The following is a 25,659-nucleotide window of genomic DNA, read 5'->3' on the forward strand; positions in this document are numbered from 1 at the left end:
CAATCAGCCTGTGGTTCCTTGGTCTTCATGGCATCATGCCCCCCACGGGTGCGGGTTTGGAGGTTAACAAGGGTAGGAGAAAAGATTGAGCAATGCATGGCTTCATGGAGTCATTTTTCAAAATGTTAAATTGTAGAGAGTTTATTCATTTTTTCCACTGAGGCAAAATATGGGAGAATATTCTGATAAGTGCATTTAGGGATACACATTTTTCCTTTTGTCTCAGAATCCTATACAACCTTGGATACGTTGCCCAGCCTGAGTTTAAGTTCTATCATCCACAACAGGGGATAATTGTAGTTATATAATATAATTATAATTATATTATAATTATATAATTATAGCTTTATCATTATAATTATAGCTTTATAATTATATTATAATTATATTGTTGTAGTGCCGGCTCCATGGTGTTGTTGTGAGGTGCTAAATAACTTAGCACAGTACCTATGCTCAATGCATATTAAAAACTAATCTTTAAAGAGTTCATTTTAGGACTCTCCATAATTCTTCAGTTTAGTCGAGCAGAGAGTAAATACTCATGAATTCACAGCAGGCTGACTCAGTTGAGGCTGGAGGACAGTGATTTAGTATTAATTGAACATCTGTTGAGTGTTAGGACTCATGTAGGTGTATCATATACATTAGCTAGTTCAGTCTACATTCCTCATTCAGTTTTGTAAGGGTCTACCAAGTTGGAAATCCCATGAAGTTTTAGAAATATTTATTAATATTTTTTAAATTATCAAAAGAAGAAAAGAAAAACAGGCAAGAATAAAGGTTCTGTGCAAGATCCCCTACCGGTCTGTTTCCAGAAGAACAGGTGCCCTAAGGTCATTCCTAACAGGTAGGAGTTGAGGTGTATTCTCTGACCCCTATCACCAAAGGTAGATCAATATATCATAAAAGGCTCCTTTCAATCAGCAAATTGTCCACACCTCTAAAATCTCCAATTTATACAAAGACCTCTGGCTTCCTGGAATTTCTTATACATTTTTCAGTCGAGATAGTCCACAAAAAAAGTTTTATTTGTTTTGTGATGGCTTGGTTTTATTAAGATGTGCTGTCTCAGAGGCTTCTTTGTCCCTTTTTTGATGCTGTGACTTAAGTACCTTCTTTGTGTGACCTATGAGCAAGTTAGCTAAACTTGGTTTATTCCAGATCGTTGTAAGGAGTAAATAAGGTAAGACTTGGAAGAACTTGGCACAGTGCCTCAAACACAGTAGGTGCTAAATAAATTTATGCTATGACTAATAAGAATATAAAAATGTAGTCGTGGTCATCGTATAATGTTAGTATTGTCTCTCCCTCTCCCAGTCCTAGACATTTCATTGTTTCCCTGCATTTTGTCACCTCTCTTCCCATTTGCTCCACGAAGGCAGGTGCTCACATGCAGATTCTCGCCCCTTTATATCTGGAGACTCTGGAATCTCTCAGGCTGTCCTGATGTTGTAGATTACAGGGCACACTTTGCAACCGAATCCATCTTTCCCAATGAAGGAACAAATCCCTCCTCTACAACAGTCAAGCACCCAGAAAATCAAAAAACACTCTACATAATTTTTTTTTTTTTTTTTTTTTTTTGCTGTACGCGGGCCTCTCACTGTTGTGGCCTCTCCCGCCACGGAGCACAGGCTCCGGACGCGCAGGCTCAGCGGCCATGGCTCATGGGCCCAGCCGCTCTGCAGCATGTGGGATCTTCCCGGACCGGGGCACGAACCCGCGTCCCCTGCATCGGCAGGCGGACTCTCAACCACTGCGCCACCAGGGCAGCCCCTGCATAATTTTTTAAATATCTTTTCTCCGTCAGTTAAACTACCCTGGCCAGTCACCCCCAGCTATGCAGTAAAGGAGAAAGCCGTTTTCTCACCGATCTCCAACTTCAGCCTCTGACTGCCCTTCCACGACAGAGTGACAGATGGAAATGTTCCAAATGGCGAGTCATTTACTAAAAGATCAAGCATTTTGAAGCCCTAGATTCTCACCAAAACAGTCCCTGTGCATAAAACAAAAGCTGTAAAACGTAGCTTGTGCTGAAGAACCTGCAGGGGGAGCCTGCCTCCTTAATTACTGGCCTCCAGATCAGCAGACGCTGAGTGAAATGCCTTCCTGTTTCTTCTGCTGCCAGGGCTCCTTTTGGGGCCCCTGTCTCCAGAACATAAGTTCTCTCCCTTTAATTTTCTGTATCCTTCCTCGTTAGGAAGACAGTGGCACAGACTCCTAAGTCCTACTTTATGTGGGTATGAAGTTATGTTCTTTGCTTCAGGAGTAAGTCTGTGATTCTCTGCCGGCAGTACTACCTGTCTATCTGTAGGTAAAGCTGATCCCAATCCTCACCATGTTCACCTAAAAAATTGTCTTGCGTAAGAGTTTCTACTACGTATATTCTGGAAATACCTATATAAACTGTCTAAGAAGTCTGCCTTCCTGTTTTCCACTTCTTGCTCTGTTCCCAGCTCATACTTGAATTTTCTCCCTCACCTGGCTTCCCTTTCTTCTACCCTGAATCTGTCTCGGTTTTTAAACTAGAGATTCCAAGTCACAGACCTTTGTTTTCATTATTTCATGACTTCTTCCCCATCCGATGCATTCGTGTTCACCCTCCTCCTTTTCAGTTCCTTCCATTTTCCCCCGACCCCTACTCATAATGATTCATCTGTTGTTTGGAGTTAGACCAGTGGTTCTCAGCCCCCGGTCCTCTGAGGACCTTTTAAAAAATGTGCCCTGGGATGAGACTGATCCCAGAACATCCATTAGAACCTCCAGAGAAGAAGCTTGTGCATCAGAACGTGTTCAAAGCAAGTCAGTTGAAAATATTGAGCTATACTGAAGGAGGATAAGGACATAGCCCTTCCTCTCTGCTTATGCCCCTTAAGAGTCCCCTCCTCACTAGGCTCTTAGTCAGCACATTTACTGACCCTGCCCAACACTGTGACATCTCCGGGACCTTGTCCATGAGATTCAGGCTAAGGCAAGAATAATGAAGGCTTTTTTTCATAGACCCACAATAAGGATATGGACTAGAGGAATCAAGTACTCCAGTTAAACTCTGATCTCCAAATTCAGATGAACATTTACAGCCTATTCCTTATGTGTCCTTTTTGAAGGTCACAATCACAGAAATAAGAGCAGAAGGACAGCAACTAGGCTGAGGTAAGGAGGTAAGGAGATACCAAGGACACAAAATTTAAGGAGGCACTCACTCTCAGGTGCCCACCCTGCACTTAAAAGATCCTGGGAGTGACTGCTTCCTTAAATTTTGCATCCTAGGAGACTCTCTTTACCTCATTCTAGTCCTGGCTCCAAAGGGAGCTTAAAATGAGACCTTTTCTAAAGGAATGCTGGAATGCTGGGAAGCGAGGATGACTTTAATCATCCAGTTCAGTGAAGATTTAATAAGTCAAACTGATAGAGCCTCCTGAGCACATCTTAGCAGTAAGATTTCAGAGCTTGAAATGAGAATTATGATCTGACATTAGCTCCCAGGGCTGTACCCCACCCCCAATATGCAACTTATGGACGGTTATGAAAGGCAAGTTTTAGTCAGAAGAGCAGCAAGTTTCTATCTGTGTTAAGAGAGACTGACACTAATTTATAACTGAAAGTCAAGTGTAACGATACTTTCTCTAGTAACATACTCAGTATCTCTTAATTTCAATTCTTCATTCATCATCTCTATTGTTACAAGATACAAATGAACTACTGCCTGTGGAACATCTAGTCCAGAGCTGGCACAACTGAGTGCTCAAAGCTGGTAACCATTTTGTCTCATCAGGAGGATAATGGGACTCAGGAAACACTTCTCACCCAATATCACCCAATTTCACCCCATCAGCAATTCCACGTTATTTAAAGACAGAGTCAAGCCAGGTACAGACTACAGCCTCTACCTCTCTCCAGTCCAAATCCAGGATGATGGCCGGAAGTTCTCTTGCCAGGTTGTAGTCAGGTCTGGCAAAATCTTCAGGTGCTCCACCACGGTCAGGGTTTTTGGTAAGAGTTTCTGTTCTCTGGACTCCCTGCCGTCCTCCTGTCACTGTCTCCTGCTTTCTCTCCACTAAAGAGGAAGCACCCTGTTAGCGGGAGAGCAGCCACACAAGGGTCACTATTCTGGAGTTCTGTTTGCCTTGATACTTGTCATTCGTGTTAGGGCTGGGGACGAGGGTAGGAAGCTAAAGAGTGAGGGTTCGGGTGCCATAGATCGGTCAGTTTCCTGGGGACCACTACCTTATGTGCAATTTGAATGTTTCCTGAGAACACTGGAAGTCTCTTTAATTATAACTGGGTCTAATTGCTTAGTTGTCTAATTGCCTTAGTTGCTTTCTGGAGCAGAGTGGGATAAGGCCAGGGTGAGAAAAGGAAGATGATAAACACAGCTCCAAAGAAACTCTGCAGGACTCCTCTCACCCCTACCAAGGCCAGCTGGGGTGAGAGACTGTCCAGCTTCTCCAGCAAAAGAACCTGCTGGGATGGCCCTCTGACCCTGCATTCGCAGGAGAGTGGAGCTTAGGTGAAATATCCACTGTGGCCTCAAACGAATTGCAGAGACTCTGCAGGGTGTGAATTTAAGGGAAATGTGAAAATTCTATTTTGCTCAGTGATGCAAGGAAACATCAATAAACAGAAACCCTTGGCTTTGGATGTTTTTCATTTTTGCGACCAAGAACTGTGTTTTTTCATTTTTCATTTTAAATGAAAGGCAAAGAGGAAAACAGTGATGTGGATGAGCAATTAATTGTTTTTGAAATGCAGTAAACAAAGAGAAAATAATTCACAAAACCGAAGAGCATGGACTGGTAGATTTTTTCTCAGTTGTCTGAATGATAGGACAAGTGAAAAATCTTTGTTTTTACTTAGAATCTTATTGATAATTATTAGAGGTCACACAATTCAGTATTTTGAAGGAAATGCAAACCCTTTAGTTCATAAAGATGGGAAGAGCTACAGCCAAAATGTATTTAGTTTGAAGTCGCTTGCTTATAGCTTCTCCTGTATCTCTTTCTCCAGCTCTCACTCTCTTCCTCCTGCCCTCCCTCCCTTTCTCCTTCCTTCCCTCCCTCTTTCTCCATCTCTCCTCAGGGATGGGCTAGGAAATAATCAATTGCCCTTGATGATCAGGTTCCTTATGGAGCCTAGACAATGCCCTGTGATGAGTTGGAAAGGCTGTTCATCTCTTTTATTGACATCACCATTCACTCACTTATGGGGTATGACTGTCTTAGCACAAACATGAAGCTGACTCATCTGGCCTGACTATTGGCAAATCGATGGAGGCAGCCATCCGGGGTGTGAAAAAAAATAATTCTGCGTTAGGCAAACTGTATCCCATTTGACCAAGAGTTTTTGTACCATAACTCCATCTAATTGCCTTGTCAACATTTAAACCATGTCATGTATCTCTTTGCTGCATTAAAATACCTTCATCTTGGTCTGGAATGCTTTTTACTCTTTTACATCTCATCTTTATCACCCTGTCTCTACATCTCTCTGTCTCTATATTTCTGTTTTCTTCTTCTTTGAACTCCTTTCAGTGGATGCTTAAAAATATGAAACTCTGCCTATTTGTTCACAGACTTAGATTTTTCTGCTTCCTGGTTTTCTCCTTTAGCAAATGGGCCAGCTGTGTTGTGTTCGGACAGTCTTTAATCTATTTGGGAGTGTCACCCGAGTGTATATCATAGTGATCCTGGCAGAGGTATACACATATCATATTCAGGACCCACTCTGCGTGCCTGGCTGATTCCCCAAATAGAATAAACCAAAAACAAAAACATGAAAACCTTGAAATAAATACTCAAATGTATCACTGAACCATTCTCTAAGCCCTAAGTCCAGTTTATTTCTTCTTCCAGAACACCTTCATTCTCTGGCAGACCAGGGATCAGAAGCTTCCCCTCTGCTGCTTCCTGCATCCCTCTCACTAGCCTCCTTTGACTTTCCTTTCCTCAGTGGGGAGTCACCTGCCATCACAAGTTTGCTCTCCTGCACTCTTAAGCTCTATACGTGATTGTCCTGAGCCCCCCAAAGAATCTGTCTCTCTCAATCACCTCTGCAACTTTTAGTAATTGTTCTTTCTTTCAGGTCCTTCACTCTACTGGCATTTGTTGCTAATAGGAAATCAGAAATAGGCCCCCTCCCATAACTATTTTAGGTTGTATCTTGGTTTGGGTTCCCCTGAAAGAAAACTTTGAGACAAGAATTCGAATAAAATTAATTTATTTGACAGGTAGTCCTAGGAAACGTAGGAGTGGGAAAAATGTCAAGGAAGGGAGGAAGATAATAAAGATAATAAATGTACGTGATCAAGCCAGTTAGCACTATGGGCTTAGAGCTCATTCCCACTGGGAAACCCTGGGAGAATACACATCAGAATTACACCAAACAAAGGCGAGGAAGCTGGGGTATTATCCACCAACTCCCCACCTGTTGTCACCATTAACCCTCTGGGACTTCCAGTCTGCTCTACTTGTGGACTGAGTGTGTTTCCATAACCTCAGTAAATCTTCAGGAGAGGGTCGTATATATGCCCAGCAAGAGGCCTTCAGTAAGCAGAGGCTGAGTGGTTGTAGCAGACAGACACTGATGGCATCTGTGACAAGGGTCTTAATATTTTTTCCACTGGTTCATAGCGGGCTTTGTCTGCTATACTCAAGAACTTACTTGAGGGATTTCCCTGATGGCTCAGTGTTTAAGAATCCACCTGCCAATGCAGGGGACACGGGTTCGATCCCCGGTCTGGGAAGATCCCACATGCCGCGGAGCAACTAAGCCCGTGCGCCACAACTACTGAGCCTGTGCCCTAGAGCCCGTGAGCCACAGCTACTGAGCCCATGTGCCACAACTACTGAGCCCACGTGCCACAACTACTGAAGCCCACGTGCCACAACTACTGAAGCCTGCGTGCCTAGAGCCTGTGCTCCGCAACAAGAGAAGTCACTGCAATTTCTGGTGGGAATGAAGGAAAGCTGAGTTGACTCTAGAACCCAAATGGGAATCCTTATTTTCTGACTTAGGGCTCTCAGAACATGTGATCTTGTGATCCTTAGCCCTTAAATTTCCTGGAAAAATTGTCTCAATTGTTTAAATTTCTGTTTAATAAATATTGAAGTAGATAGTGAAGGAGAAGTAGGGGTGTGAATCCTGTTGTAAGAACGAGGTTTTTGCTCATCCTTTGACGTTTAATTTGTTCTAATCCATTTCCTATACCAGCTTTCCTAGTGTTTTTATTTTTAAGTGACAAGAGGAAATGCACCCTTCTGAACTCATTCAGAACCCTGGCTATTTCTTAGGCAGTACAAGGAAGGGCAGGAGAAAAAGGAAATTAGAATGGGGTCTTCTGACTTAAAATTCTTGTAGGTAGTTCCCAGCCTCTAGTCTCTGGGATCTGGGCTTATTTCCCAGCTCTTCCTCTTGCTGGCTGTGACCTTGAACTAATTACTTCACACCTTTGTAGTCAGTTTTCCCATCTATATGAAGGGGGTAAGGAGAGTATCAGCATGTTGTTGTTGTTTTTAGGAATTAAATGAAATAATGCATGAAAAATTCTTGGTATATTGTTTGGTATATATTAAGTGCTCAATAAGCATTTCGTTGTTATTACTACTAATGTGTGTTGATCAGCTGTCTTGTGGCATTATGACTGCATTGAAACTTTTCAAAATCCCAAGTTAAATAAATACGCTCCTAATTCTCAAACATTTCCTGTTACATGGGATGAGAGAAAATTATATTCCAGTTTCTTCTAGCCCCAAGAACATTAAATAACTTATGATTTCTTGTCATGTTTTCACTGAATATCAGTCATGTAATTTGACAGCTGCATACAAATCATAGCTCAGACTCTGTGGTATGGTTTTAGATGAGTATATTATCCAAGTCTTTTGATTTTATGAATTAGTCTCTTAGATTAATTGTTATTATAGTCCCAAGTACATAGGAAAGGTTTCCATTTTTTTGTTCTGCCACAATTAATTTTCAAGTTTATTAGTGGACTGCATTTCAATAGTTTAAGTAAAATAAATAATCTAATGATATAATGTTTGGTAGGTGTTTTGTTTCTTATCAGGATTTTTTTTGTAGGTTCTTGGGCCAATGTTTATAGGTAACATGGACTCAATCCAGTTATAGAACCACAAGGTTGGATCCAAGAATTCCAGTTTAAAAAGAAAAGGACTTTGTCTTATGTGTCATCAGATTTTCTCTTCTGCACCCATGCTTCCCTGGGCACTGACTAGAAAAACCAGAGAACTTTCCTTCCTGGGGAACTAGTTGGAATTAGTTGGTGTGGAATCACCAACTCCACATAAGCAGCTACAGGACACAGCTTGTCTGTGGATCTTTTAAGACCTTGACAAACATTGGTAATTCCTCACTCTGATATTCTTATAATCCCAATTATATTTTTCATAACTTATTAACTCTTCAAAGCCCTTTCACTTGCTTTTATCATGTGATGCTCCCAATAAGCCTCTGAAATAGGTAGAACATCTTGTTATTTCACAGATGAGAAATTGGGGCCTGGAGAGTCTAAACCATTGGCTGAGCCACTAATGAAGGGCAAAGGTGGGATGAGAATTTAGCATGCCTGTACCCAGGCAGGATGGTATAACGGAAGGAGATCATGCTTTAGGGGCAGATAGAACTCAGGTCAAATCCTAATTCAACCACCTACTAGCAACATAGCCTCATCTAGTAGTTAAGCTCTATGAGTCCCAACTAACTCATCTCCAAAACTGGGATCATAATCAATATTACACAGGGTTCTTAGGTGCATTAGATTTATGCACAGTAATGGAGTACATAGCACAGAGTGGATGTCTCAGAAATGTTTCTTCCCTTCCCACTATTTATCACTCACTCACTCTCTTTTCACTTATTCCTTCCTCTGCATGAATATTCATAAATCAGCTATGTGATTGATTCTCAGAGACAGTGGGAGTTAATGAAAAAACACAACAAGATAGGTTGTGGAATCTGATAAACCTGGGTCTGAATTCTCCTCCTTCACTATTAACTCTGGGCCTTGGACCAGATTAGATTAGATTAGATTAGATTAGATTCCTCATCAATGAACAGGGACAATGATCCCAACCTCACAATGGTGACATAAGGACCAAATGAGAGACCTGTATGCAAATTATCTACTATCTGGCAACCATTAGTGCTCAGTAATGGTAATTTCCTACCCTCTTCCCTTCATCTCTTAAAAATTAACCAAGTCAACCTGCATGTATTGATGCTTACTAGGTGCTACATGTTCACTGCACCAGCAGCCTTAAGTGTTAGAACAATAGGGGTTTGGTCAGCTGTGAACTGTGTCTTCCAGTGTTACTAGTTAAAATTACAAAGCTTATGGTTAATTTAGCTTTCCTGTAGAATAGAAAACCCCCCAGATTATTCTATCAATGATGTCTTTCAGGCTTAGACATGCTAGGGATGTCCACGGAGAGTGTCACCCCTATGGATGTCGTGTTCTTGCGTGTTTCCAAGGGCTCGGCTTTGCCAGGGCTCCAGCATGGCACACAGCCTCACCTCCACAGCTCCATGGAAAGAAAGAGTCTTTAACGTAAACTTCAGGGCCCCCCATGTAGCAGCTTTTTGCTCTAGAGCAAGAGATGCTGGGCCGAAGAGTCCCTTGGCCACAGCCCCTGGCCCTCTATACCCCTTACTCTGATGATACAGCAAAAGAAAGCACAGGAGAGATACACGAAAACTCTAGTTTACTCAACAGGGCAGTCTTTCCACGAGCCACATGTGTCTCTTTTTCCTGCCTGTGCTTTTACTAGATCATCTCCATGGGTCCTATCCTTGTCACTCTCTAGTATGTTTTACAAAATTTAGGAAAGAAACTAAAAAAACAAAACAAACAAGCAAAAAACAAAACTACCTCACATGAAATGTAGGAAACAAAAGCAGTTGGGATTAAAATGCCTAAAAAGGAAGAGAGGTTAAAATAATAAGACCCATGGAAAAAAGACGCTGTAATCTAAAAGCAAAACATCAGAGTTTAGCAGGACATTTCCAGTAGCTATTTACAGAATTTGATTGTTTCTGTTTATTTAATTTTGGTTTTGCAAAGCCTGAGTTTTTGTACATTCCTTGACCTTCTTAAGCTCCATTTCCTGTGTGTGTGTGCGTGTGTGTGTTGTGTGTGTGTGTTTAAGATTAGATATTGCAAGCTTTTTTTTCCCCTCATAGCATCTTTTGTAGCACATTAAGACTCTGAGTCCAAATCTCCAGCCGTGTGACTCCCAGCCGCCATCATCATTTGCAGCGGTGAGCCCCTGAGCCCCTGAGCTTTCACCACAGATGGAAAGGGTCCTAAAAGGGGCACCATGCCCCTGGGGGAAAACCATAAGGGAAGTGAAAGCTTTAATATCAGGCAGGTTTCTAGAAAAAAGGGGATTACAGGACTGCAATGCAGCCTGGGTTTTTCACAAGCCTGGTGTTTGGACTTGTGTCTTTTCACAAACAGCTCACAGGGAAGACAGATCTGACTGTTAGAGCTGCTGACATGTCTAAGAACAGCAGTAAAAAGGAGCCACATAGGTGGGGACCAAATAAGGCAAGACACGATTATTATACCAGGATCTTGTCTGCTTTGTCTCCTCTTGTCTTCCCCCGCTCTCACCATGCCCTCTTCCCCACTCCCAATGCAGTTTTTTTTTTTTTTTGCGGTACGCGGGCCTCTCACTGTTGTGGCCTCTCCCGCTGTGGAGCACAGGCTCTGGACGCACAGGCTCAGCGGCCATGGCTCACGGTCCTAGCCGCTCCGCGGCATGCGGGATCCTCCCAGACCGGGGCACGAACCTGTGTCCCCTGCATCGGCAGGCGGACTCTCAACCACTGTGCCACCAGGGAAGCCCCCAGTGCAGTTTTAAAAATAAATAAATAATAGGTTCTACAGGAATCATCCGAAACAAGTCAGCTCCAGCACAAAGGCCAGAGTAGTTTGTAGTTTGATTTTATTCTACTCCTGAGTTAATATTTTAAGCATATCCTCAGCAGCCCAGGGCATTTTCCTCTCCATATGGACTGCTGGATCCCTTTTCTCAAAGCATCTCTAAATATTTAAAGATGAACAGCCCTTAAAAAATCGGAGAACAAGGCATTGGCATGCAGTTAGTATCTAAAAGAGGAATATAATCTGAAACCTACTGCTCAAATGAATGAGTGGTCTGTGTGGTATGTGGGGACAAAACAAAATCTACTTATTAAAATTGACCTCAGAAGCTAAGAACATGTTCTCTGTCCTTCACTCTCTCAGACAGTCAAGGTCTCCTACCTTTCCATGGTGAATCTTCTCTAGGGAACTGTCTCTCTTACCTTCACATTTCTTCTCTATCCCTGTTTCTTTTTCGGTTTTCTGCCTCTGTTCTTTATTTCTCCTAATATACCCCAATCTCTCCACCTTTTTCTTCTTTTCTTTCTTTTTGAGGTTCTTTCATCTCTTCCTCACATACTCTTCCTTTAACAGAGCTTAAAATGAAATCAAATTATGCTTTAATATATATCCTCTATTCTTAATGTTTAATTCAAGTGAGTTGAAAAGTCTTTACTTATCTCTGTGCTAATTATGCATTAATTACTTATGTGTTAGATTGTGAGAGAGACTTACAGGATTCAGACAGGCTGTATTGATGAAACAGCTTTAATATAAGTGGGGCAATAATGGGAGAAAGATATGCATCAGAAGGGTCTGGAGATCTCAGGCTCAGGTTTCTTTGTCCTTCCACTGCTGGGTTGCACAGAACAAGCTTTGTATCCAGTTCTCAAATCAACACCAGCATGTGTGCAAACACCTCTCTCCCAGGAAGCCTAATCTCTGTTCATGGTGGGCTCTCAAGAGTGAGCTGGTCACATAGGCATATTCCAGCCACCCAACCAGCCTCAACCATCAAAACCTTCAGTTCCACCAAAACCAAGTGCTAGGCATAAATCCCATTATTTTCACTCATCAGTGCTGACACGCTGGTACATTCTGCCCCCAAATAACCCACAGACCCATGGTGGCAAGCTGACATTTCTCTTTAGTTAGTATATTTTAAACGAATCTTAATTTTTTTTTTCCCCAGTACGCGGACCTCTCACTGTTGTGGCCTCTCCCGTTGCGGGGCACAGGCTCCGGACGCGCAGGCCCAGCAACCATGGCCCACGGGCCCAGCCACCCCGCGGCACGTGGGGCTCACCCGGACCGGGGCACGAACCCGCGACCCCCGCGTCGGGAGGCGGACTCTCAACCACTGCGCCACCAGGGAAGCCGCGATCCAATGCGTTCTGGAAGCAGGAGGAGAAGCCTCAGGGTTCAGGCTGTTCAGGAGCCCCAGGGCTGGGGCCTCACTGGGTCTCCCTCAGCGTGGGTAGAAGCGAGCATAGACAGATGCTGATGTCGGAGACTCGCGTTTCCTCAGAACGGATGCAACGGGCTGTCCGGAGGCTACAAAGTCTGCCAGGGTCTGTGAAATAAAGTTCTCAATGTGAGGTTAGCTTGTCCCTAGGGAGGTCCCTCTGGGGCTGGGATTCTAGTCCACACAGCAGGCTTAGCTGTTTTCAGCGGGAGGAGCTGGCATGCCTGAAGGAGAGAGTGGTGGAGCGACTCTCCACAGACCTGGTTGTTCCTAGGTGTCCTCGGCAAGCAGCTCACCATCCTCCACCTACCCAGGCACCATTGCCTGCAAAGCCAACAGCTGATGAGAACTTCCTGACAGCAACTTACTCCAGATGTTTGGCTTATTTTAAGAGGTACCTCATTTTAAGAATAAATAAACAAAGGGAAAATTATAGTACATGTTAAAAACAGCCTGACTTCTCTGTCCTTTCTTGGGTCATTTCTTAAGTGATTGAGAGCCTATTCGTTAAGCTTTGCAACCCTGAACAGTTAGGAAGCACCTCCCAGCCACAAGTGGGTACTTACAGGCAAGCAAGGCTCTGAACTGGTCTCTGATGGCTCCGGTGCAGGGTGAGCACTCCTGCTGCCTTAGAAGGCTGTTAGCTGACTCCTATCCCTGGGAGGAGGGCACCTCCAGTTCCTGTTCCCTCCCACTTCCAGGGAAGCCTGCTTTCCAAGTGGGTGTGTCCCTGCCTGTAGGGTTTTTCTGCAACAAATGCAAAACTTTTCTCCGCCCCCCTCCACCACTGAAGAAAGTTGTCCCTGGAAAATATCATGTAGTAAAACAGTAAGTCGAGCACCTACAAGTCTTAGTTCTGTTTCCAGAAGACGAGATCATCTGGCCTGTCAAGCAAAGAAGGAGATTTAAGAGGGGGAATGGGCATATGGGCAGAGAAACCACATGCCTCAAGAATATCTGTGGTTTCAAATATTTTGTCCAATTTTCAGACCATGAGTCTCCATTTTTGGTTGGAAACTATTGATGTTATAAATACAGTCAGTAGAAAAGCCAGAGAACTTGCAGAAAGGGGAAGATTAAGTGAAAGGACTTCCCCCCCCCAATTTAGAGAAATATAGCAAATTTGGGGTTGCTTTTTATTATGTAACTAGAATTGGAAAAGCTGAGATATGTTGGCTTCTACTCTCAATTGGAATGAAATAAAGGGATAATCAACCTAAGCAAAAAATATGTATTTCAGATAGGTAGATAGATAGAGAGATAGAGAGAGAGAGAGATAGATAGATAGATAGATTTAGGAAGGAAAACCTACCAAGAGGAGACAGGCACATTTTAAAGAAGGTGTCCATGGAATAAAAAAATTTTGAGTTAATGGAAGAAAATATAGAAATGGTAGAGTAGAAAACATGTAGAGACTGAAAGTCGAATTTCAAGTGAAAAACAAATGTGTGGGGCATGGAGAGAGACCCCAAATAGAAATGAAGAGTTGGTAAACAAATAGGGAAACTTTTTTTTTTTCCTTTTTTTAGGTTTTCTCTTTCTAGACTAAACAGCTATTTTCAAACTGATTCTGTGAAAAGTCCTTTGGAAAAGGTTCTGTCCAAACTTCAGCAAACTGAATATGGGATAATTTACAAATGGTCACCATCTCAGTATTTCATCTGTGGAAATAAGGGAATGATCAGTCTTACAGCCAGATTTGGATTCATTTTTCCTGACTCATCAGTTTTATCCTGCTCCAACCTCTCCTTCCAAGACAACATCCCCAGCTCACTCCCAAGCCCATGAACCATTCCATCTGCCCATCTTTGTGAATCCCCCACTACTTTTCACCTGTAGGATCCAGGCCCAACTCTTGCCGGTCCACAAAATATAACTGCCTTCTAAGTTATTCCCAGATTTCATCCCTCTCTGTACTCCCACAGAACCCTCCAAATACTTTTTGACACTTACTGCAGAATTCTTTGTGCTACTGCTTACTTATCCCATATGTACTTAGAATAATATGCTGGAGAAACCAATAATTTACTTGTTTCATGAATGCAACAGACACACCGAGTGAGTGAATGATTTTGACTTCTCAGCAGAGTAAGGTGTGTGTGTGCGCGCGCGCGCATGCGTGCGTGTGCACGCACATGTGTGCTTATATGTATGTGTACGTAAACTCTTGTTCATATTTACTTCATTTTTTCCCCAAATTTAGCATGTTTTTCTTCTTAATTGTTTGGAAATACAGCTCTTCTTTCTCAGCAAAAACATATGTGCTTGACATTTCATAATATGTTCGACTTCAATTTGAACTAGTTTAGTCTGAAGCTTTTCAATTTTGGAGACTAAAGGAGTTTCGGGACAAGAACCATATCCCTAAACAAAATCTTGGAACACTGTCTGGAGCTGGTATAGAATATATAAAATCTGAATCATTCCATGAAATCTGAATTCAGAGAATCTACAAGAGTTAAATCTTTTTGATATTTTTATTAAGTTGACAGGAAATTTCTTCAGTGAGCCAGTTGCCTTTATGAAATAATGGAACCCCTACTTGTTCCTGATATGACCGTATCCTCATCTTTTGGTGGGTTGAATGAGCATGGAGAAAATGAATCATGAGAGGGGTTAAAGGTATGGGCATTAATACAAACCTTTACAACTTTTAAAAAACATTTTTTTCCTGTAACTCTTACATGGACGACCTGGAGATAAATATCAGTCTTTGGCACTTTATTGGATTAAATAAACTGAATTCTCTTTCCTTTACTTATTAAGAATACATTTCAGGGGACCTGGTTTTACTTTTAGGACAGAAAAAGACATAATTTCATGGGGCTGCATTCCTTTCACGTGCCTGCATCCCATTGGCAAGTGCTGAATGGGTAGGAAAGCTGGGGCTGCAGTGTTTGCTACTACCATTTTGGATACAACAGATGACCTCCTCTGAAAGTCTCATGATTTCCTTAGGGTTTTTGCCAGGATGTGATGTTGTGAGGGATGTTCAACTGCTCCTCAGTGGGATCTCACCAGAAAGATGGGACTTAGTATCCTTAGGTTTGGTTTCTCAGTTCTGCTCAAGACCAGACTCTTTGGGCATCACCATCCTGTGGGGAAATGGGCACACCAAGCATTAGATATAGTTAATTGTTCTTTACTAGTTAACTAGCATATTCATCAATATTCATGTTCATCAATGAAAAATATTTGAGAACTAAGAACTAGGGCTGGTCCTATGTAAAACACACATATCTCTGGATGAGAAAACAAGTAACTAAAAATGGGATTATAATTTTGCAGCGTCTCAGATAAAATAATGAAGATCCAATAAGTCTTATCAGATATTTTCACCAGGCTCTTGAAAAAACCACCATCTTACAAAGAACAAACACAGTGTTGAAAATAAAACATAACTAACCCTCCTCTAAGCTCCCGGGTTTTGTAACATAAGCTACCTCCTCTTCTACTTCTTTCTTATTTCAGTACAACGTGTTTTACCAGGAAATGTCTTGGACTGGGATTAAGGTAACTCTTCCAATTGTGCCATCAACTACATTCTACTCCTTTTGACCATTTTGTGATTCTGTGCCTTGATTTCCCCATCTGTCAAATGGCAATAATAAGGTGGTTCCTATCTAGCCTATAGGATTGTTTAGATGATAAAATAAAAAATTAATTAGGAAAACTCTTTACAAGTCAAAAGTGAGATGTTTATATTAAATGGTTCCTGTAACTGTTGCTACAAATAGTACTTTACATTATTTGGGGAACGAAAGCCACAAAAGTCTGGCTTTCTTTTAGCTTTCAGTCTAACAGAATATTCTTCTCTGGCTGCTGCCTGTTATAGCTTCTTCTTTCTATTCTTTGGTTTCCATTTATACAGTTTTATTCTGCCTATGTAGGGATGTAATTTTCCTTTTCCAGAACCCAGAATCCAGACTTGCAACATTAGTATAGTCCTAGATTCTTCTTAAATTGACCTTAAATTCTAACCATTAATTTATAACATCTCTATAGGAGATTGCCTGTTTATAGTTCACTCCTTAAACCTCTTAAAGGTAAACACTGCCTTGTTAAAAGTGGAAAAAATGGGCTTCCCTGGTGGCGCAGTTGTTGAGAGTCCGCCTGCCGATGCAGGGGACGTGGGTTCGTGCCCCGGTCCAGGAAGGTCCCACATGCCGGGAGCAGCTGGGTCCGTGAGCCATGGCTGCTGGGCCTGTGCGTCCAGAGCCTCTGCTCCACAATGGGAGAGGCCACAACAGTGAGAGGTCCGTGTACAGAAAAAAAAAAAAGTGGAAAAAATAACTTTGTGCCAATTCACCTTGTTTGAGGCTTGATGGAGATATAAAGGGTACCAATTCAGTTTCTTCTGAATTGGCAAATAATTCTTTCTGTATTCTGCCTTTAACCCCTTCCAGAGAATATTTACCTGCTCACTGCAGAATGTATTTCCCACAGCAAAATCTTACATGGTTTATAGAGAGAAGCTTCCCTCAAGGTGAAAGAGAAGGTAAGGAAATCAGTCAATGGAAGTGGGTTTGGCAAAGAAAGAAAACAAAGAACAACAGAAGTTGCCGCTGCCCAAGCTGATCTTGGCGTTTAAGAGCAATTCTCATTCCAAGAAAAACATCGCCTTGCCTACCAGATGCCATTTTCTGATACCTCATCTAGCTCCTCCAAGGGGTTGGGAGGTAACATTTCCCAGAATATAAGAAATATATTTGACTTGGTCCATTCGTATATAAACACTAACGTTGTATTTAACTGTCAGTAAATGCAAATCTTTTACATGAGTGCAAACAAGTTTAATTCAACATACATGAATTAATCATTTCAGTTAGTTCAGTGAACTTAGCATCACTACTTTAAACCAATAAACAAATAATTTCTACTTTTTCTTGCAAGGATCTGGGTGGGTTGGGGGTGAGGAAGTTTGGAGGAAGTGTACATAAAGGACTTGGCTCCATGGCAAGGAACATGTTTACCAAGAGGATTAAAAGTTCCTGGAGCAGGACACACGTCAAGGCAAGCTCAGGTGAGAACATACAAAGCGATATTCTCATAGGTGGTAAACATGGCAGCCTCTGCCAGAAAAATTCCAGCTGTCTCCTGCCTGGGACAGCAGCCCTTCTCCTTTCTCCTGAGTCATTTTTCCTCAGAGCTCAGTAAATTTTCAACAGTCACTGAGTCACATAGCTCTTGCTGCATTATGATCTTTAATTGATAAAATTTTAAGTCTATGTTGATGAATGATTGTATTGATCCACTTGATTCATTTTGAGACTATTACTGGTTTTGTTATTAGATCACTTTAAAAACAATTCACCCACAATCAGGACAGGATGCAATCCTGCAAATATCTTTTAAGGGTCATTATAGATATGTTCTGTTAAATAAGCTGTGATTTGATGTGCCCATTACCCTTCCAACCTTGAGGCCAGGGGCATGGCCAGAATTTTACCAGCACACAACTGCATTTAGTTATTATTTTGGCAAGTGATAACTTCAGAACTGGCATTTAGAACCCTCAGTGTCAAGAAACTGTGAGACAAAGTTCTGGCCTACAGGGATGGAGAGTTTTACATTCATTTCCTGCTACCATGTATGTATGCTATTTGGAGGTGGTACTAACAGTGGCAGTTAATATTTCTTTTCTTTTTTTTTTTTTTTTTTTGCGGTACGCGGGCCTCTCACTGCTGTGGCCTCTCCCGTTGTGGAGCACAGGCTCCGGACGCGCAGGCTCAGCGGCCATGGCTCGCGGGCCCAGCCGCTCCACGGCATGTGGGATCTTCCCGGACCGGGGCACGAACCCGTGTCCCCTGCATCGGCAGGCAGATTCTCAACCACTGCGCCACCAGGGAAGCCCAGTTAATATTTCTAAAGAAGACTTGCAGGACCCAGAATGACAGTGTTATAAGTCTACAGCTTAATTCAGGAAAAGGATATAATCTAGCAACAATATTCTTAAAGTAAGGATATGCTTCCCATGTACACATTTACAGCACTCAAAGTGGGGAGCCCAAAATGGACTCTCAGCTGAGGTTGTTTTATGTTTTCCTGGTCACTTAGGCATATTCCTGCTACTACTCACACTCCACAGAAGAGTCCTCCCAGGTTCTCACCTAGGCCAGGGGCAAATCATCAATCTCACTGTTATCAATAAGCAATGCTGATGAGCTGGGAAAACTTGTCCCTAGACCCACTAGGCCCATGGTTACAAATAAAGCAGCACTTTTAATCAATATATTTCATACCTTGACCATGGATCGATGCCATGCAGGAGCTTGAACAAAAGAGTTCAGGTTAATTCCAGGCCTTCCAGACAAACGCTCACTGCAAAGAAGCTGTGGTTTGACCACTTTAGATTCTATATCACCATAAACCACACTGCCTCTAGCCATACCTTGGCATCATTGTATGGCTCATATGGAAAACACTGGCGACTAACCTTGTTCTTATCTGCCTTGTAGAAATACACATACTAATGAAAAGAGAAAAGACAAAGGAGGATTTTGGGAACTGAAGTCTGTTTTGACAAGTGTGTATGATAATAAACCAGCCCAATCAAACAACCTAACCATCTGGTGTATGGCTCTGTCTCCGGTCCCTGGAAACAAAGTGTGGAATAGCTCATCCGAAAAGATCACGTTTTCCTTGGGTGAGTTGTCCATTTAATGAGATCAACAAGGGGTGGCCAAGACTCCCATAAGTTCAGAACATTTCTAACTGAAATGAATAGAATACTGATTATTTCCATGATATTTTTATCTCTGAAAACTCTCTCTACACAATTCAAAATTATTAGATTTCAAAGTAATGGACATTTTTTGGTTAAAGGAACTCTACTGAAAAGAATTTCTTCAAATAAAAAATAGCTGATTCCTATTTCTAAGAATTTCTGGTGAATACAGCAATTTTTTAATTCAAATTCCATTAATAATAACTCTAAACTAGCATTTTTGTTAATCTACAATATAATGAACATTAACACTAATATACTGATGATCAAGAGAGTTTTTAAATCCCTAAAATTACTTCAGAGTCTATAAAAAACATTCATTTATGTATAGGATATATAATTCTAATACTTAGGAATGGATAAACCATGTATGAGATATAATGATTTTATTTTCTTTTTATTGAAGTATAGTTGATTTACAGTGTTATGCCAACCTCTGCTGTTATAACAATTTTAGTATCCCTAGATTTGAAGCACAAAATCTGACACGGAGGATTTTTATGACTTGAAAATTTGTATGTGGGATCATTCTACTATTACAACATTAGATTAACCAGAATATTCATTACTCGGAACCAGATCAAAAAATAAAGATTTACTACATAAAAGATGTGAACAAATATCTCAACAAATACAGCAACAACAGATTGTCTATAGAATATAGAAGTGCATAATGACAACTGTCAAATATGCATATGTAACAGTAAAGTAATACCTATAAAACTTAAACAGATTTGCAAGTCATTATTATGACTCTGCAGAACCATTAACATCTTTTACCACCTTCCTAAAACTTAAACAGATTTGCAAGTCATGATCATGACTCTGCAGAACCATTAACATCTTTTACCACCTTCCTATTTTCAGAGATATTATAGTCTATAACATACTTATAAAAACCAGAATAATTTATGAGGGAAAGAGTTTCCCTTTGTTTCAAGGCTACAGTCTGCATATTGGGTCCTTCCCAGCCCTGTTACCAATGCTGTTAGTTGGTTCCTGCGAGCTTTGGATGGGGTATGTTGCTGTGTAAACCCATCCCTGTTATGCAGAAACAGGTGCCATTCAGACATGAGGACAGTAGCATCATCCCTGCAAGCCTGCAACCATGCCCGTTCACATCATTCTGTGAATTTTGAGTTCATCATTCAGAAATGGTCATGAAACATCCATACTCAACTTAGCCTAATTCCCTCAGAAATAAGTGCACCTCCTTTCCAGAAGACTCTCCAAGGTTAGGGCTGCAGTCTTGGAACAGTGTAAAGGTAACTGGTTCTCACATAGATTTACCAGTAGCTTTGGCAGAATCTAAGGACATGAGCTAAAAAGTTAACCTCAAATTCCTAAGGAGAATCCTATTCCCATCATAGACAGAGCCACGTTTGAAAAAACAATATTTTACGATGTTAAGACTGGTTCTTGTTTTTTTTTGTTGTTATTTTTTAAAGACTTTATTTTTTAGAGCAGTTTTAGATTCACGGCAAAATTAAGAGGAAGGTACAGAGATGTCTCATATACCGTCTCCCCACGCATGCATCCTCTCCCTCATTATCAACATAACTCACCAGAATGGTGCATTTGTCACCACTGATGAAGCTACATTGGCACATAGCAATCACCCAAAGTCCTTAGTTTACTTTAGGGTTTCCTCTTGGTGTTGTACATTCTACAGATTTAGGCAAATGATGTACTCATCATTATGGTTAGGTTAGGTCATTCAGCCCTATAATTTCACTGTCCTAAAATTGACTTCTTTCACTTAGTAATATGCATTTAAAGGTTCCTCCATGTCTTTTCATGGCTTGATAGATTTATTTTTTAGCACTGAATAATATTCCACTGAATGCGTATACCACAGTTTATGTATCCATTCATCTACAGAAGGACATCTTGTTTGCTTCCAAGTTTTGACAATTAAAAATAAAGCTTCTATAAACATTCATATGCAGGTTTTTGTGGGGCATGCATTTTCAACTCCTTTGAGTAAATACGAAGGAGCACAATTGCTAGACTGTAGGGTAAGAGTATGTTTAGATTTATAAGAAACCAAGAAACTGTTTTTCAAAGTGGCTGTACCATTTTGAATTCCCACCAGCAATGAATAAGAGTTCCTGTTCCTCCACATCCTTGCCAGCATTTTGTACTGTCAATATTCTGGATTTCAGCCATTCTAATAGGTGTAGCAGTATTTCATTGTTGTTTCAATTTGTGTTCTCTGATGGCATATGATGTGGAGCATGTTTTTATATGCTTATTTGACAACTGTATATTTTCTTTGGTGAGATATCTGTCTCTGGCCCATTTTTATTTTTTTAAAACTTTAAAAAAAATTTATTTATTTTTGGCTGTGTTGGGTCTTTGTTGCTGTGCGCAGGCTTTCTCTAAGTTGCAGTGTGCGGGGGCTACTCTTCGTTGCAGCGTGCGGGCTTCTCATTGCGGTGGCTTCTCTTGTTGCGGAGCACGGGCTCTAGGTGTGCGGGCTTCAGTAATTGTGGCACACGGGCTCAGTAACTGTGGCTCCTGGGGGCTCTAGAGCGCAGGCTCAGTAGTTGTGGTGCATGGGCTCAGTTGCTCTGCGGCGTGTGGGATCTTCCCAGACCAGGGCTCAAACCCGTGTCCCCTGCATTGGCAGGTGGATTCTTAACCACTGCGCCACGAGGTAAGTCCATCTGGCCCATTTTTAAATCAGGTTGTTTGTTTCCTTATTGTTAAGTTTTAAGAATTCTGGATATATTTTGATAACAGTTCTTTATCAGATATATCTTTTGCAAACATTTTCTTCCAGGCTTTCCTTCTCATTCTCTTGAACTGTGTTTGGTTTTAAGATCAGAAAGTAGTGAATTTTTTTTTTTTTTTTTTTTTTGCGGTACACGGGCCTCTCACTGTTGTGGCCTCTCCCGTTGCAGAGCACAAGCTCCGGACACGCAGGCTCAGCGGCCATCGCTCACGGGCCTAGCCGCTCCGCGGCACGTGGGATCTTCCCAGACCGGGGCATGAACCCGTGTCCCATGCATCGGCAGGCGGACTCTCAACCACTGCACCACCAGGGAAGCCTGGTAGTGAATATTTTTTAAGGTAAGAAGGAAGAGCACTGATTCTGATACTCAAAGCACACCATAATTTCAATTTTACAGGACAGCCCTGATCTAGTATAATTTTAGGCAATTTTAAATTGTCAAATGAGTCTTTATCCTTTACGATCAAATATTAAAGACAGTAAATCTCAAACAGTTCAGTTTCCCAAAATTATAGCTTATATTCTGCTCATATTCTGACATTTATCTTTTGAATGATTTAGAAGATACAGTTGAGGCTCTGCAAAGCGGTACCACTGCCATGTCCTATTTTCCTATTTGTTGTAAGTTCTTAAACATTTACTTCCAAACATGCTTTCTGCCTGCAGTAGTACTACTGCATGCTTTATAAACTCTGAGTAAAGTTCTGATGCCTTGTGTAAGAGTCATTGCCTTGTGGGACAGATATTGACATGAAAATGCAGGAGAAAAATCTGTCTCGTAGTGCTAAAGTAGAGAAATTCTAAGACTATTACAGAACAAAAAGGAGATTTAGGGAGAGAAGGGGAGGACTTTTTGCTCTCTTTTTTTCCCAGAAAAGAATAATGTTGGAAGGCTGCAAGGTAACAGCCCTCTGAGGTGCTTCTTTCCCTACCTTACCCCCCTGTCTCTCAGGACATTCAAGTGCTCAGTGATTCTTATTCTAGAAAACTCAGAAAGGGGAAGGGGTCAAGGTGAAGGTGGCTCGTCAGGCAGCTATTCGAGTACCAGGGCCTGAAAAATTGTCATGATTCAATAGTAACTTTAAAAAAGGCTCTTTCTAAAAATATTCTATCACGCCGACCTAGTCTGTCAGAATGTCTTATATTGTAGCATGGAGGAGTCAATGTTTTTGCATATACACAGAGTTGTTTTGTTTTTTTAGGGGGTAGAGGGAATAGTTTGTTTTTTTTTCAGTTCAAGAGTTGAGTGCAGGGGCTTCTGGTAGCGCAGTGGTTAAGAATCCACCTGCTAATGCAGGGGACATGGGTTCGAGCCCTGGTCCGGGAAGATCCCACATGCCGCGGAGCAACTAAGCCCATGCGCCACAACTACTGAGCCTGCGCTCTGGAGCCCACGCACCTAGAGCCCGTGCTCTGCAACAAGAGAAGCCACCGCAATGAGAAGCCTGCGCACCACAAAGAAGAGTAGCCCCCGCTCGCCGCAACTAGAGAAAGCCCGTGCACAGCAACAAAGACCCAACGCAGCCAAAAATAAAATAAATTTATAAAAAGAAAAAAAAAGAGTTGAGTGCAGATACCTCCTGGGGTGGGTAATATTCTGCCTGTCTTATTGATTAAATAGATTTTCAACTGGTTTTATGATTTCCCTCATACCATGACTGATCCCGGGAATAGTTGTGGCTCAGTAGCTCAGCAGTTGTGGCTTGTGGGCTCCAGAGCACAGGCTCAGTAGTTGTGGCGCATGGGCTTAGCTGCTCCACGACATGTGGGATCTTCCCGGCCCAGGGCTCGAACTCACGTCCCCTGCATTGGCAGGCGGATTCATAACCACTGCGCCACCAGGGAAGTCCTGAGGGTGTGATTTTAAAGAGATGTAAAAGATAATAGTCAGCATCAGGAAATGAAGATAGGAGTGTAATGCGGGATTAAATCGTGATCAGATTTGTGTGTCATGCTGAAGAGTTCAAACTTGTCCCAGATGGCATAAGGGGAAGAGAATAGTCATTCTGCTGACCTATTCACATACTCTCCATATAACTACCCCCCAACCTCCTCAGAGATTAATAGGAAAGGATCATTTATGATAGCAAGTCACAGCCAGCTGTGAGTACTACCTATAGCCAACAGCAATAACAGACTACCAATGAGAATAAAACATAGATGCATTTAGATCACAAAAACAAATTCCTTCCAATGTGCTACGTGCTATCAAGTGACATAACTTAAATTGTATATACTTATTCCTTAAAGTAAATTAAAGAATAAGAACAATAGTATAATTTCTAATTAAATGTCCACATAATTGATACAGCTCATCAGATGTGTTATACTGTACCCAGTGCCATGATATCTAGAAAAATCACAAAATCCCCTAGTCTGGAAATCATTTAATTATATTTAATCCACATATTCCTAAAGTCAATAGGTCCTTCTTACATTTGTAAATTGTTTTAAAATACTAATAGGATTATTTTACAGTACGATAACGGAGACTTATTAAGGAAATGACATGAATGTATAATGTGATAAGTAAAACAACGTATTCCAGCCTCTCTTTCATCCGAGACACCCCCCCACACACACAGAGAGAAAAGCTATAGCCAAATAAAAGTTTTATGAAAAAAATGGAAATTTTAGAAAGAGCACAATAATACCATCAGTCTTAGGTTTATTGATGTTGTGTCCCATTGGAGAGCTGTATCATTGTTTCTACTCTTAGTAATAAAAAAAGTTTGTGGGTTTATGGATATGTAAACTGTATGGTTACTTTTCAAATACCTCAAAACATTAGCTGCAGTAATTATTTTACCAGGTTTTGGTTAAATGTCTCTTTCTCCAGGAAGCTTTCCCTGACCTCTCAATGCTGGTTGGTGCCCCTCCTTTGCATTCTCGTGGCACCCTTCACTTCTGCTGTCACAGCACTAAACACAGTGCCTGGCTACCTATCTATTTTCTAGGCTGTATGCTCTTTAAAGAAAGCTCCATGTCTTTGTCATCCACCATTAAATTCCACTGCCTTGCCCATAGCAGGGCAATAATGATGGTTTTTAATCAATAATAATTTGTTAGATGAATAAGTAAAGGTTTGGGGGGAACTAAGTTAATACTTTATCTTCCTATCACAATATTTTGTTCATTACCCATGTCTATTTAATCCTTCCAGGCTCAGTGAACCCTCCAACAGATTTCTCTGCTTGATGCTACAGAATCTACCCATGGCACCCAGCCTTCTCCAGCCAACAGCATATCTCCTACAGGTAAGGATGTTTTCATACTGTTTTACTTCCCATGAGCTATTAATCCTTTAACTAAGTAGGTTGATAAAGAAAAACTTTTCAGAAAATTTGTATGATTCATGCCCTGTTCTTGCCTATGGTGTTTTAAGTAAATATGTTAAGTACTATTCTCATGGATTAAATGAATTAGCACAGTTTCCAAAGTCCTTCACTTGAAGACCTGGCAAAATCAGGGTCAATAAATCTTCAATGAGAAATTTAAGTTCTGTATTTATTACTAAATAAGTTAATAAATTGACAGTCCTCCTCCACATCTATGTTCTCAGTAGGGTGTTTAAGAAATTGGTTGTAAATGGGGATCCTGTGGGCCAGAGGTGGGTAGATAGTTTTAAATTTAAATTTCTTCTGGTTCATATTAATTTTGACAAAGTTCACTGGTGTGGACTTGAATTCAGCCTCCTAGTGGCATTATTAATAATGGAGTTCAGGCTGGGTCAGTGTTACTGTGACAAAGGGATAGCAGTGACTTTCAGAAGTTGGTATTGATGCAAACAAATCATAAATTTCCATATCTATGGCCTTTTTGTTTAACAAAGAACCAAGGTGACTTTC

At 41.3% G+C, this 25,659-nt stretch overlaps 1 protein-coding gene across 1 annotated transcript in view; it reads left to right on the forward strand.

Moving 5' to 3' along the window:
- Window positions 1–25,659, forward strand: part of CD96 (CD96 molecule) — a 90,538-nt gene that overhangs the window by 20,987 nt on the left and 43,892 nt on the right. The window contains 8 exon segments of the mRNA XM_060098809.1: window positions 3,776–3,802; window positions 3,804–3,993; window positions 12,498–12,621; window positions 16,756–16,795; window positions 16,797–16,867; window positions 18,806–18,993; window positions 24,975–24,997; window positions 24,999–25,068. Of these exon segments, the coding sequence (XP_059954792.1) occupies window positions 3,776–3,802; window positions 3,804–3,993; window positions 12,498–12,621; window positions 16,756–16,795; window positions 16,797–16,867; window positions 18,806–18,993; window positions 24,975–24,997; window positions 24,999–25,068 (733 nt within the window).

This window comes from Mesoplodon densirostris, chromosome 5, assembly GCF_025265405.1.
Source record: "Mesoplodon densirostris isolate mMesDen1 chromosome 5, mMesDen1 primary haplotype, whole genome shotgun sequence".
Taxonomy (NCBI): domain Eukaryota; kingdom Metazoa; phylum Chordata; class Mammalia; order Artiodactyla; family Ziphiidae; genus Mesoplodon; species Mesoplodon densirostris.